The 13,210-nt window shown below is 57.4% G+C and overlaps 1 protein-coding gene across 2 annotated transcripts; it reads right to left on the reverse strand.

Annotated features, from left to right (window-relative positions):
* Positions 1-1,829: 1,829 nt before the first annotated feature.
* On the reverse strand, positions 1,830-10,192 carry RPS6KL1 (ribosomal protein S6 kinase like 1). Of its 2 annotated transcripts, XM_074824744.1 has the most exons (11): positions 10,169-10,192; positions 9,761-10,015; positions 9,079-9,203; positions 8,167-8,259; positions 7,291-7,338; positions 6,399-6,531; positions 4,149-5,057; positions 3,227-3,316; positions 3,001-3,083; positions 2,613-2,708; positions 1,830-2,519 (listed from the first exon to the last, which is right to left on the reverse strand). In XM_074824744.1, exons 2-11 carry the CDS (start codon positions 9,996-9,998, stop codon positions 2,409-2,411), a joined length of 1,926 nt encoding a protein of 641 aa, XP_074680845.1. In that variant the 5' UTR covers positions 9,999-10,015; positions 10,169-10,192; the 3' UTR covers positions 1,830-2,408. The 2 variants fall into 2 exon arrangements, with proteins under 2 accessions (XP_074680845.1, XP_074680846.1); XM_074824745.1 differs by lacking the exon at positions 10,169-10,192 and having other exon boundaries at positions 2,613-2,743; positions 9,761-10,110.
* Positions 10,193-13,210: the final 3,018 nt, after the last annotated feature.

The following is a 13,210-nucleotide window of genomic DNA, read 5'->3' on the forward strand; positions in this document are numbered from 1 at the left end:
TGGGGAAAAAGGCTGTTAAGGGTAGCAGAGGAAGAAAGGAGGCAAGATCAAAGAACTGTAAAGCATAAGTTGTCTGTGGTGCTGAGAGCATTTCCCCAAGGAGCTGTCCTTGTTGGAATAATATGAAATTGTTCCTGGGTCATGGCAGGGTTTTTCCAGCTCTGACATCAACTTTAGAGAATGGTTTGCCTTTCCTGGCTGTGAGTGAAGAGGGCAGCCCCTTTTAAGAGAAAACGATTGCACTCACAGCTGGCATGCTGATGAAAGGGAGAGCAGTTCCTTGTACTCGTTTGTGTGACTTCCTGGCAGCTGTGGACAAACCGGTGCATGGAGTCAGCTTTCCTCTGATTGTCCCTGGTTGAGGTAGAAGGTTAGGAGGAGAGGAGAGGAAAAACCTTCCCTGTACTGTAAAGGAAGGGCAAAGAGTCTAGCTGCTCTTGCACAAATGAATTGAAAGAGAAGATTCTGGTTAAAAAACTGCTGCTAGCACCCAGCTGTCCATGCTGGTTTAGGATACAGAGGGCCCACCTTGACTGTGTACATGAGCCTGGGGAAGGGCGATGCCCATATTCTGTCTGGAGCCGCAGTAAATGAGGCCTTCGAACTACCCAGGGAGTGAATGTGCAATCAAGTGCTTAAAATGATGCAGCCCAGCAAACCACTTAATCTGCCCTGTTGGGGCTTGCTGTAGGAGGGCTGCACAGTTTCATGAAGTTTCCTGGTTTTTGACCCTCCTGGGTGATGCCCGTGTCACTGGTTGTAAGGAGCCATGCTGTGGCTTTGGCCACAGGGTCAGTCCTGCTGAACTGAATCACAGGACTAGGAGGCTGGTGGCGAAGGGTGCAAGCCTGCTACTGGAAAGTTCAGCCAGTGCAGGCTGCCCTGGAGAGGAAAAACCCCAGGCTTAGCTGCTCCTGCTGTCTGGCCTGCTGTGGCATTAGTGGTCAGCTCCCTGGTTAGTCCTCTTGCCTCTGCACAGCCGTTCAGGTGTCCCTGGCCCTTGCTGGGATGGGAGGCGAGTTTCTCCCGGGCTCTGCTTCCCTCTGGTGGACAAGCACTCCTGCTGCTGCCCGAGAGCCAGGGTCAGCAAGGAGCAGGCTGGTCCTGCTGGTGGCAAGCAGGAGCTGGAACCAGCTAGCCACAGGAAAGTTTCACTGATGCCAGTAATTCCTTACTATCGGAGACAAGTGAGCAATGGGAGGGAGTGCGGGGAGAGGAGGGCCAAAACTACACTGCTGCCATTGCTAGCTTGTCCTTCAGCCTATGGCTTTAACTTGCACAAATGAGCACAGCAGCCTGTTTCGGGCTGTTAGCAGACACTTTCTGTTCAGACCTCTCTTTCTTCTGTCTTGGTTTGTATTTACTTTTATCCTCCTTCCATCTGTGCTGGCTTTCAGAGTTCATCCCTTTAAGCCCTCACTGTTTGGTCTACCACAGCAACTGTGCTCCACGCACAGCAATGAGGGCAGCGGGGCTGCTGTCCTGCCAGCAGAGAGGAGCACCCAGGCACAGGAGGCTGGAGCCAGAATGGGTAACAATGACAAAAGTCAAGGCTGGGAGAAAACACAGGCATTCTGGGCATTTTTCCCCACTCTGAGCTGCAGCCGTGTGGCTGTGCAGACCTTGAGAGGCCAGGAGCCAGGCAGGGCACAAGGGCAGTTGGCCAGGCACTCAGTGCCACCTTCTGGGTTTTGGCTGCAGGGTGCTGATAGCCACTGGGCAACACCAACCAGGGCTCCTAGCAGGTTTGAGAAACGGATCTGGGGCTCTCCCTCACTCAGCACGCTTGGCCCAGTCCTGGCTGGCCCAGCCCAGAAACAAAAGGACACTTCTGCAAGTGATAGAGTGGTTTATTTTTTTTCAGAGGGCTGTGGGGAAAAGAGCAGAGGGCTCCCTCCCATCTCGCCCCCACAGCAGGTGTCACCCACACACACATGCAGTCAGGGATGGGCACAGACCCCGGGGCACGGGCACCAGCCAGCGGGGCCCAGAGGAGTTGCACTTGGAAGTCACAAAACATAACAGGGCAGGGGGTCACTGCAGTAGCAGCAGAGATAAAAACCATAGGGAGGGAGTCTCAGGGTGTGGTGCTAAGCTGAGCAAGGGATGCCCCAGAAGGGGAGCATGGTCTCACCCTGGGAGTAGGCACCTGGGCTCCCTTTCCCACCAGGGAGGACCTAGAGGAGAAGACAGCCTGGCCCAGACCACAGCCTCCTCTCGGAGATGCCAACAAACACAAGCAGAGACAGAAGAACACGTAAGGCTGCAACACCTCATGCGTACCCCACCCTTGGGCAACCCTTGCAGGCAAACCTCCCCCAGCAGGCAGAGCTGCCTGTGCTGCCTGGGGTCACAAGTGCCAGGGACGGTAGCTCTGTGCCCAGCTCCCTGGGGGAAGGACAGCCTGCCTAGCCCGCCAGCTTGTTCCACGGGATGGTGCTGAAGAAGGAGTGGGACTTCAGCTTCGCCATGCCACCTCCTCCAGAGCCCAAGCGCTGCTTTGGGTTGTACTGTAGGAGCTGCAGAGAAAGGGGATGGGACAGCAGGATGGAGAGATAGGGACACTAAAAAGCTACCCAAACTGCCTTGCCCCATCCTCCCAAGCCCCTCACCTCGGTGAGCAGCGATGTGGCAGCCAGGCTGAGCCCCTCTGGCAGATGCAGCTGGGTGTGAGGTTGAATCCCTGAAGGGTGGTTTTGGGACAGTGGCTGCAGGAGGCAGAGGGTGATGGTGAGTGGAGGCACTGAGGAGGGTAGGAGCACACTGCTGAGCCTTCATTGCCACACAATCCCAGCCCTACACAGCAGGATTTAAAACCTGGGGCCCTGGACACCCATAGACCACACAGAGGCACTAGGAATCCCACACCTGAAGCAAGCTGGCACAGCACTGAGGTGCCAGCAGGGCAAGGCACCCTCCCAGCCCTTGCATGGTGGGGAGCCCTTGAACTACAGCATCACCTCCTCCCCCGCCTCCTTGCACAGTTCCTCTGCCTCTTACCACTCCTGTCAGCAACTCATACAAGAGAGAGCCAAAACTCCAGCAGTCAGCTGCTTCGGTGGGCTCCACAATCCCCCCTATTTCTGCAAAAAGAGCCAGAGGTGTTACAGCTGCAGGCAGGGAGCTGTACCATGCTGGGCACATCTCGCTGCCTGCAGAAGCCCCCTCTCCCCCAGTCGGTGGTACTGGGCAGAGGGCAGCAGAAGGCAGGGGATGTGTCCCTCACCTGGGGCACTGTACAGCTCTTCTTGTGCCTGGCTGCAGTATTGGGGCTCCACCTCTGTCCACTGGCCAAAGAAGGTGAGACGGATGTGACCTGTCAAGCAGCACCAAAGTCAAAAGCAGGAAGGTTAGGACAAAGCTAGGGACTTTGGTCAGAGCACAAAGCCAAGCCATATCCCCGCAACCGGGAACAGGCAGGGCACTGGGCCCCAGCCGTGCCCTGAATGCAGAAGCACTGTGCATCCCCTGGCACTGCGCATCCCCCGGCCGCCCAGTGCTTGCCCGAGATGCCCAGCAGGCACTTGCAGCTGGTGAGACTGGTTAGGTGGGCTCCAAGCTCACAGACCTCAGCGCAGGCTGTAATGAGGAAAGAAGCAGCTTTTAAAGGGGGGGAGGTTAGCTTTCCCCTGGCAAAGTTCTCTGCATTTTTCTTTTCCTAAGCAATTTGCACCTCTCCAGTTTGCCCCAGCTGCCACCTGAGCAGGGACATGCACTTGGCTTGCACTGACAGTGGAACCCATGCCTTGAAGGGATGGGATGGCTCCAGAATACCCCAGAAGGCAGTAACTACAAGCAGGGGAAAACTGCAGTCCCACTAACCTCAGGCACAGTTCAGCTGCCCTCAGCTTCCCTGTGCTGGGATTTCCCAGGCAGCCAGCCCCAACGTGGGAGCAGGGGCAATGCATTCCTGTGGCTATAGGCCCTGATTCTCCCACTGCAGAGCCATCTCTTGTAATAACTGCTTGGAAATCCCAAGTGAGACTGCACTTCCAGGCTCAGAAACATCCAAACCTCCCCAGACTCTCACCCTCCCCCAAAGCAAACTCAAGAAAGTCCACATCTCCTGGAAACAGGGCAAACGGCAGTCTCCCAGCCAAGAAGCCAACCGCCTCCTCCTTGGGGCAGCAGCTTAGGGTACTACCTACCAGCTGCATCAAGCAGCAGGTTCCTGGGGTTGAGGTCCCGGCACAATACACCCTGTTGGTGAAGTCCCTCTAAGGCCAGGAGGATTTCTGCTGCCCACAGCTGCACCTGCTCCTCCTTCACAGCCCATGCTCTCCAGCCGTGCCCACGGGAAGCCAAAGCCCTGCACCGTCCTGATGGTGGCTGCTCACTGAGCCAGCCACAGGTCAGGCTTACTCCCTGTGAGGGCTCCCACACCACTGGGTCAGGTCCACAGGGCTTGGCAGAGCTGGATGGGGCAACTTCTGTATGAAGATGCCTCTGACCCAAGGTCAGGAGGGGCCAAGCCCTGGAGACCTCAGACACTTGCTGAGATGGCAGCTCCCCTGCCCCTGGCTGACCCCCTCTCAGAGTCTTCAGTACAGGGACAGGTGTCTGGGGAAGCCTAGGGTCTTGTTGGGAGGCTGCTCTCTCCAATACGCAGCCCGCAGTGCTGGCTAGAGCGTCCCAGGGGTAGACGACCAGGCCCTGGCTGGTAAGGTGGCCAGGGCCTTTGGCTGATGCTGCTGGAACATGGTCCACAACGCCAGACACAGCCTGTGTCATGCTTAGATCCTGCCCTCCAGTTGCAGCCCTCGTGCCGCCAGCAGGAGCCAGGCGAAGCTGGCAGTGGTTCCCTGAGCTGGGGTCCATGGGGTCGGGGGACTGCTCCCGAGGGGCCGAGGCATCAGTGTTTCCCAGTACTCGGTGGGTCATAGAGCCTGGGAGGCCACTGCCTGTCCGAGCAGAGAAGATGGAGACTTGGCTGCTGCCCTGGGGGCTTCCCACGCCGTCCTCTCTGCCACGGTCCCGCAGGGCTTGAATGGTGTTTGAATCAGCACAGCCCTGCTGGACACAGCACTTGGAGCGGAGGTGAGACCACAGTGTCTCCCCTGAAAAGCAGGGAGAAGAACAAGTGATGGGGCAGAAAGCATCCCTGGTTCCCCCACTGTGGACACAGCCTATTCACACACAGGCCAAGGCCCACACACTGGGGACGTGATCGAGCATTGTTAATCTCCCCTGCAGCAAAGCTCCAGTCCATGCAGAATACTCCCCAGCCCTACAAGCACACCGCACTCAACACCACACCTCCCCCGGGACGTAGCACACCAAAGGCTCATTCCCCCCTCCTTTAGCAGCCCTGCTCCCCATTCTGCAGAGTCTCCCTGATCCCAGCTCTGCCCCTTCCATGTCACAGGCCAGCCACATCTTCACACATGCCCCTGATCTCACCAGCATCCCCACTTTTCCCCAAAAGCCTGTCCTCCCTGCATGACAGAGATGCCAGAGAGCTCCCATGGCACAGCACAGAGCCTGTGGGTCAGAGATGAGCCAGAGCAGTGAGCCCTGGAGCGCACAGCACACTGCCAGGGCTTCCCAGCCTCACTACATTCAGCTGCTGGCTGCTTTCTGCAAATTCATTCTACAGCAATGCACAAGGAGTTGAGGCTGTTCTCCAACACACATCAGCCTTCTTTTGTCATCACTGGACTCCAGCTGCTGCTCCCTACACATCCATTCAACTAGCAGAGCAAAGAAGCTCTTTGGGACAAGCCTTGTCACATTTCTTCACCAGGATCTGGGACAAGCCTCAAATTTGCCTCCTTGTTGTACTCGAGCCCCAACATGCTCCCTGCCCTTTATGCCCCAACTCTCCATCTCCTCTCTTTGGTCTGATCTCAAAATCCAGTGTGACCTCTTTTTTTGTAACCAAAAGATGTTTTATAAAGCTCTCATCAAAAGATTGTTTTGTTCTACAACATCCAGGTGAACTACCTCACTTGGTTCTCCTTCTTCACTATCATGGTCAAACCATACCAGTAAAATTAAGAGGTTTTTCTTTTCAAGAGGCTGGACCACATCAACCTCTTTACCTCAAGGCATGGGTCCCTCCCGTGGGACTCAGTGGTCCCTAAGGTTAGTTTCCGTATAACACCCCTACACACACAACCTTTTCCTCCTTGTAGGTCTCCACAGGCCCATTTGTAGGTTACTTCCCCAGTCAGCTTTTACTAAATCTCCAGAATCCCCAATACAGCTGAGCAGCTCCTTCCACAAAGTCTCCAAGCCCTTCTACCCACCACCCTTCTATGAAGAAGACAGTTTGTGCTGTCACTGTAAAAAACAGTCCCAAAGCAGCAGGAGAAATGTATTTGAGATTTTAAAGAAAGGGAGGTTGGAGATAAGAGCAGGATGCTCCATGGACGGGAGGCAATGCTGACCCCACTCACCCTGCACATGCTCCAGGTGGAGGAAGATGGAGTCCTCACTCACATAGTAGCACAACAGCTTGACCATGAAGGGGACCCCATGTGGGATGATGGTCTGTCGCTCACGGGTCTCAACATGGGATTTGGGGAGGCTCTGAGGAGGTACAGGTAGATGGGTGTTACAGCATGGTAGGGACTTGGACTCCCTGCAACCTAGTAGCTGGCAGGGCAGGAGGCCAACCAGAAAGGTAGCGTGTCATCTGCCAAGCCCTGTGGCTGCTCCTCTGCATCACCTGCAATGGAGCTCCCCATCTGTGGAAACTTGCAGCTCCTGCTGAGAGGTCTGTCAGTTCCCAGCACCCAACTGTGATAAGGCAAGGCTCTCCAAAACTCTGCCAAGGCAGAGCGCTCCCCACCTGCACTGGGGAACCCAGAGGACACTGCTGGTCCAGAGCAGTGGCCTTCCCCTGCAACTGCCTCCACTCCCTTCAGATGGGAACCTGCCATCCCGGCCCCCTCTCCTCTCCCCTCTGGAACTGATGCTTCTCTCTCTCATGCCAGAGTCTCCAATTACTAATTTTTAGTTCCAGGGGCACTAGAAAATATCCTAAGACTTGTACTGAGCACATCTCACCCATAAGTTGTTCCAGGGGTTGACCCAGATTAACGTGGGCGGAAGGCTTGTCTTGCAGCATTACAAGGCAGAGGAAGAGATGACCAAGGAGAACCACTTCCCCTCTGATCACAGAAGATGGCTGAAGCAGCCAAAAGAAGTTTTACTAACAATGAACTTCCTCCAACACCTCTGTGAGCTGCTATTTTTTGGTCCTCTCACCTGCCCCAGCTGTCTGCTTGGACAAGGAGGCTCTGGCATGACAGGGAGAAGCAGGCAGATGAAACTGAAAACACCCACCTTAAGTATAAAAGTCCCTCCAGTGGCTGGATCCTGGACGATCTGCACCTGAGAACAGTAGATGCAGTACTGGTCAGAAATGGTGACTGCTTCCACCCCAACATACAGCCTACAGGAATGACCCAAGGGACACAGCTCTGGAACTGAAACACGCTCCCACCCAACTAGAGGAGTTTGGTGGTGCTCAAACCCCTACTCTTGAAAGACAAAACACGGGTTTTTAGCAATGAGACAGCCATGCAGCCAGGGTGTAGAAAGTTAATTAAACCAAGAGGTGACTCCCACACCATTTTTTCTTCCTTCACAAAGGAGGGGTTTGCGCTGCTCCTTCTGGGCTCTGTGGGGTGTGCTGGGCTGCCCACCTGGGCCTTGGCAGGCCAGGCAGACCACATCAGTCCTGACAAACTGAGATGTGTGAACAGCAGGGGAGAGCAATGTGCCAGTGCGTGCATGGAGACGGGAAGTCTGGCATCTTTGCTCCTAGATCATGAACTACTAATTAGTTTATTCATCCAGATAGCTTGTCTTCTGCTGAAGATAATCCATAGGAGTCCACCATCATGGTACCTAGGCATCAAGCACGATTCCATGCATGAGAAAGAACTGAATGCATTAACTTCTCTGTAAATATTTTGGCAACTCTGGTAAGCAAAAGTAATGGGGACATTAACAGATTTCCCAACTAACTCTTAAAGGGTCTTGCATCCTCACCTGCGAATTTTCCTTGGTGGGAATGGTGTGGATGGATATCCTCACACTTCTTGGTGGGTGCACAGGGGGCTGGCACCCCCATCCCAGCTGCCAGGACCCTCTAGCTTACGCTCCGTTTGGTCCAGCCCCAGCCTCACCCCTCCCAGATCCAGGTCGAGTCATTACCTTATCGATCACTCCCACAACCTTACAGCGTCTCAGGTTCTCCACTGCCGAGCTCAGCGTCCTGATCGGCCGGAAGCGCAGGCTGCTGTAACCCTGCAAGACGGTGAGAGAAGAGGATGAGGGACCTAGAGATGCCATGACAGAGAGTGGGAGAAGTCCCCACATTTTCCAGAGGAGGCAGCAATACTGCTGGGCTGCTCAACATCCACAGACAACTCTCCAATGACTGTGGTTGATTCCTAACATCAACTGGACCATTTTCTTGGCCAGCTCCTAGATTTCTGAAGTTTTCAGGGACAGCTTGCACCTGCAGCAGAGGTAAAATCACTCTAAAATTTGTACCTGGAGCAGGACTGCTTCAACACTAATGGGATCTGTACAGAAGATAGTTGCCTTTCTCCCCTTGTCCTTCTTACCAGGCCCCGACCCTGCCCTGCCTCACTCCCCTGTCCCTTCACTAACCACCTCCCTCCACAGTGCCACAAGCAGACATTGTCTTTGGTTTCCATCCAGATGGTAACAATGACAGGGAAGATGACATTTTTAACATCTGACAAGGTAGTTCCTCCCAGTAGCTTCAGTCCCACCAAAATGGCCATTTCCACTATGGTGGCAGCAAGCTAAACATACACACCTCAGGGGGGTCCTGGGAGAGCCCCAGGCAAGCTGGGCCCACCTCAGCTCTTCGATCCAGGCAGGGTGAAGTGCTGCCAGCTCCCTCACAGCCACCAGCATGCTGGGACACTCTGCAGCTGGTGTGTCTGCCATTTTCTCTACACCACCTTACTGTGGCATCTGGTAGAGGCAGTCGAGGAGGCTCACCGGGGCTGCTTTATGTGTGTGTCCCCCAGGTTTCCCAGTGCCACAGATCCGCTGCCATCCCACCCATGCCGCCCCATGCCAGCGCCTCACCGTGGCAGTGGGGTTGCCACCCCCCGCAGCCCGCTGGAGGTGGCAGTCGAAGATTTCCTCCGCGCGCCTCAGGTACTGCGTGATCTTCCGCTTCACAGCCTCACGACGCTCCTTGTTGGGGTCAACTGTGGTTGTCGCAGAGGGCGGGCATGAGGGACCTGCTATGCTCCCCAGAGGGGTGCTCTGGTCCCCCTGGCCGTGCTCCCTGGGGGGATGACCTGGACCCCTCACCACTCTCCCCAGAAGGGTTCCCTGGTTTCCTCACCACTCCCCCAGTAGGGATGCACTGGCCCCCTGGCTGCAGTCCCTGGAGGGATGCCCCAGTCCCCTTGTCCAACTCCCCAGAGGGATGTCCTGGTCCCCTGATCATTCCCCCTGGAGGGATGTCCCAGTCCCTGGAGGGGAGCCCAGATCCCCTGGCCGTGCTCCCCGGAGGGATGCCCTGGCCCCCTCACTGCTCTCCCCGGAGGGATGTGCTGGTCCCCTCACGCTTCTCCCAGTAGGGATGCACCGGCCCGCTGGCTGCCGTCCCTGGAGGGATGCCCCACTCCCCCTGGCCGTGCTCCCCGGCGGGATGTCCCGGTTCCCCTGGCTGTGCTCCCCAGAGGGGTGCCCGGATCCCCTGGCCGCGCTCCCCGGAGGGATGCCCCGGCCCCCCGCGCTCCGGGGAGGCCCCACGCACCCTGCACGCCGCGGAGCAGCACGTCCACGCCGTTCTGGTAGTGGTTGAAGGCCTCCTCGTAGTCCTCGCTGACATCCCGCTCCAGCGCCAGCCGCAGCTGCCGCGCCGCCTCCACCAGGTAGTCCCGCCGCCCGCCGCCCTCGGGGCCCGCCGGGGATACGCGGCCCCGCAGCTGCCCCAGGTAGACGCGGGCCTGCGCCAGCGCCCGGGAGCAGGGCTCGGCCTCCGGCCGGCTCATGGCCCCGCACCGCCGCCCTGCGCCGCCGGGAGACAGGGAGCGGGGACGCGCGGGTGAGGCGCGGCGCGCCGCACGCCCCGGCCCTTTCGCCGGCCGGTGACCGGCATGGCCCCCCGGCCCCCGACCCCGGCCCCGGTCCCGGTCCCCGCCGGTCCCCCGCGGGCACGCACCTGCGCGCGCGCTGCCGGCAGCATTCTCCGCCGGCGGCGGGGCGGGGCGGGGCCGTGCCCGCGTGCCGCCGCCGCGCGCCCCCGGGGCGGCGGGGCTGCCGTGGCGGCGCTGATTGGCTGCGGATGAGATCATCATCATCATCATCATCATCATCCCCCCACACCCACCCCTCCGCCGCGCGGGGCTGGACCGGGGGGTCCGGACCGGCGGGGGGGTCCCGCCGCCGCCCCCAGGCAGGCCCCTCTCCGCCCCGTTGACGCGCGGCGAGCGCCGTTGCTCTGCTGGCTTTATTATCGTCGTTATTCACCTTTAAGTGCCCTTAATTAACAAAGCTGCCGTTCATTAAGTGCTGTATTTGGTGCCGTTTTTTAAACCCCCTTTGCCTCCGCCTGCCCCTGGAAGGGAGCGCCCGTCCCCGCAGCTCCCTGCTGACCTGGCTAAGCCCCCCCGCCGGTCCCAGGGCACTGGTGACTCTCTCATTTGCAGCCTGCAGGCGGGTGTCGCTGCCCCCCAACCCTGGGCTCTCGACTGCCCCTTTTACCAACTCTTACAGACCCATTCGGTTTTACAAACTTATTTCAAATATATAGAGCAGCACAAATGCATTAAAGGTGCAGCAAAATGACACAGCATAGTGGAGATCCCAGCTGGTGCTTAACAAATGCTTTCCACCCGGAAAATATCGGTCTTTGGCTTAACCTAGAAGCACGCATTCCCGGCCCGGCTTTCTCCCGGAGGGGCAGCTCTGCAGGGCCCACTACATGACGGGTGCGGGGACAGGGCAGGCCGCCCCGGGAAGGGAGCCCTAGCCCACCCCCCCAGCCCCCTCGGCCGGCTTCGGGCCGCGCTGCCCGGCGGGGCGCGGCAGGGGCGGTGCCGGGGCCGGGGCGGCGCCTTCGCGGGGGGAGGCGGTGCCGGCCCCGCGCCGGGAGGCGCCACGGACGGGCTGTGGCGGCTGAAGCGGTCCGATGCGTTCCCCAGGGCCCTGGAAGACTTTCGGGTCAGGACGTGCGGAGGCGCGCCGGGTCAGCGGGCGGGGTGAGGTTGGCCGGGGGCCGGCGGGCGCCAGGGGGGACCTTGCGGGCCGGCGCTCGGCGGCGGGAGGCAGCGGGGCAGCGGCGGGCGGGCGGCGGTTCTCGTCTCCCCGGCGGTGATGGGTGTCAGCGGGCTCACCGTGGTGCTGCTTTTCTTCTCGGAGCCGCAACAAGGAGGTGAGTAGCGGCGGCGGAGGGGGCGCCCGGCCCCGCCCCGCGGTGCCGCCTGCTGCCCGCGGCGCCCCGGCGGAGAGGCGGCTCTGCGGCCCGGGGCGGCCTACCGTGCCGCCGCCCCCCCGCCGTGCCGCCGCCTCCGCCGCCGTCTCCTCCGGGCTGCCCGCGGAGCAGCCTCGCCCGCCGCAGATCTGTCGGGGCTTTTCCTTTCCCCCCGCTGACCGCCGTGACGGCGGGAGCCGGCTGCCCTCCCCCCGGAGCCGAGCTGGGCTGGGCGCTGTGGCAGGAGAGCAGCTGGGAGTTTCCTCTCGCTGTCCCCGCTGCTTCCGAGCAGGCAATACAAAGAAGAGCGAGCAAGCGCGGGAACCCCTGTCCCCACCCCGAACTCTAAGATTCCCAAGTTACTATTTTTGTAAAAGGCGTTACAAATGGCAAGGGTTTAGCTACCGTGGAAGGTGTGGGAGGCAGCGGCTCCGCTGTCTCGCCGATCCCACATCTTAAAAATCGGCTCCTGAGCCAGAGCAACCGGGGGACGGAGGCCTTTTGATCTGCTTCCGACTGAAAGAGGACTCTTTGTTTGTTCTTTGTTCCTAGGTTCATCCGGAATTGTACATGACAAATCGAGGGGAGATAAACTGAAGATCAATCTAGATGTTATTTTTCCACATATGCCTTGTGCTTCTGAGTCAGACTTCTGAATATTGGGGGTAATTTTCATACTTGCTGAGGGCCTGAGAGGCTCAGTGTGCCTGGGGCTTCCGAGTGCTGCAGTGCTGCCCGGGCCACGGGCAGGGAGGAGATGGGCATCCTTGTGCTCACGCAGTGATTCCAGCCAGGCCCGTGATACAAGGAAATGATCACCTGCTTTGCAGCTTATTTACTTATAGCAACTTATAATGATCTCTGAATATTGCTTAATAATCCGGCTTGCCCTGACTGTTCTGTGGAGGCTTACCAAGGGCTACTGTGTTCATCAAAACAAAGTAGTTTTCTGTGGAAACTTACCAAGAATTACTACGTTCGGCAAAAATAAGAGACATGTCCTTGGAAAGCAGATGGGTTCTAACAAGTTTAGTCTTTGTAGTGGATAGATAGCCATATATGGGTGGTAGAAACTAATATACTGGTGCTTTTAGATAAGATAGAGGTGGTAAGCCAGTGGGAACCACTCTTGTTATTCAAGAAATTGGCTAAGAGAATCTGCGCATGCTCCGAGGAAAAAGTACAAGGTGAAGAAGACTGTGAGCCTTCCTCCAAAAGACCCCTGAAGACGACCACCATGAGGCAATGCGCAGGTGCAAAGAGAACATAAACTGCTGACACCAGCCTCTAGAACTAACCCAGCCTTACTTATGCATATGTATATTTGTATTATGTAATCCAATGAATATGTATATCTACACTCCATCAGTTTCTGGTAAAACGTGCTGTTTGGTGTGCAAGCTTTGTGGAGAAATCCCCTTGCACCCCGGCGCCAGGGTAAACATACCTGCTTTAGAACTCTCTCTGAGTTGTAGAGTCTGTTTCCGCGAATCACCCGCTGGGTGCTTCAACCAGCGCTTCCAGTCAGGAAGCATTATTTTTCGAGGTTATAAATGAGGCTACGGTATAAACCCACTTAGGCTTCTGTATGGTGGTGTACTTTGTCAGAGAGCTCAGTAGTACTAAAAAAACTGGCACAGAGTTCAGCTGGTACTCAAGATTTGACTGTGTCATTGTTGAAAAAACCTTATAGAGCCTCCTTTGGCAGTTACTTGATGAGGCACAACTTTTCCTTCATTTTTGTACTTAAATTCTGACTGTAACACCAATGCCACGTGATAACCTTTCTCC

The sequence above is a fragment of the Strix aluco genome, chromosome 4 (genome assembly GCF_031877795.1).
Source record: "Strix aluco isolate bStrAlu1 chromosome 4, bStrAlu1.hap1, whole genome shotgun sequence".
NCBI lineage: Eukaryota > Metazoa > Chordata > Aves > Strigiformes > Strigidae > Strix > Strix aluco.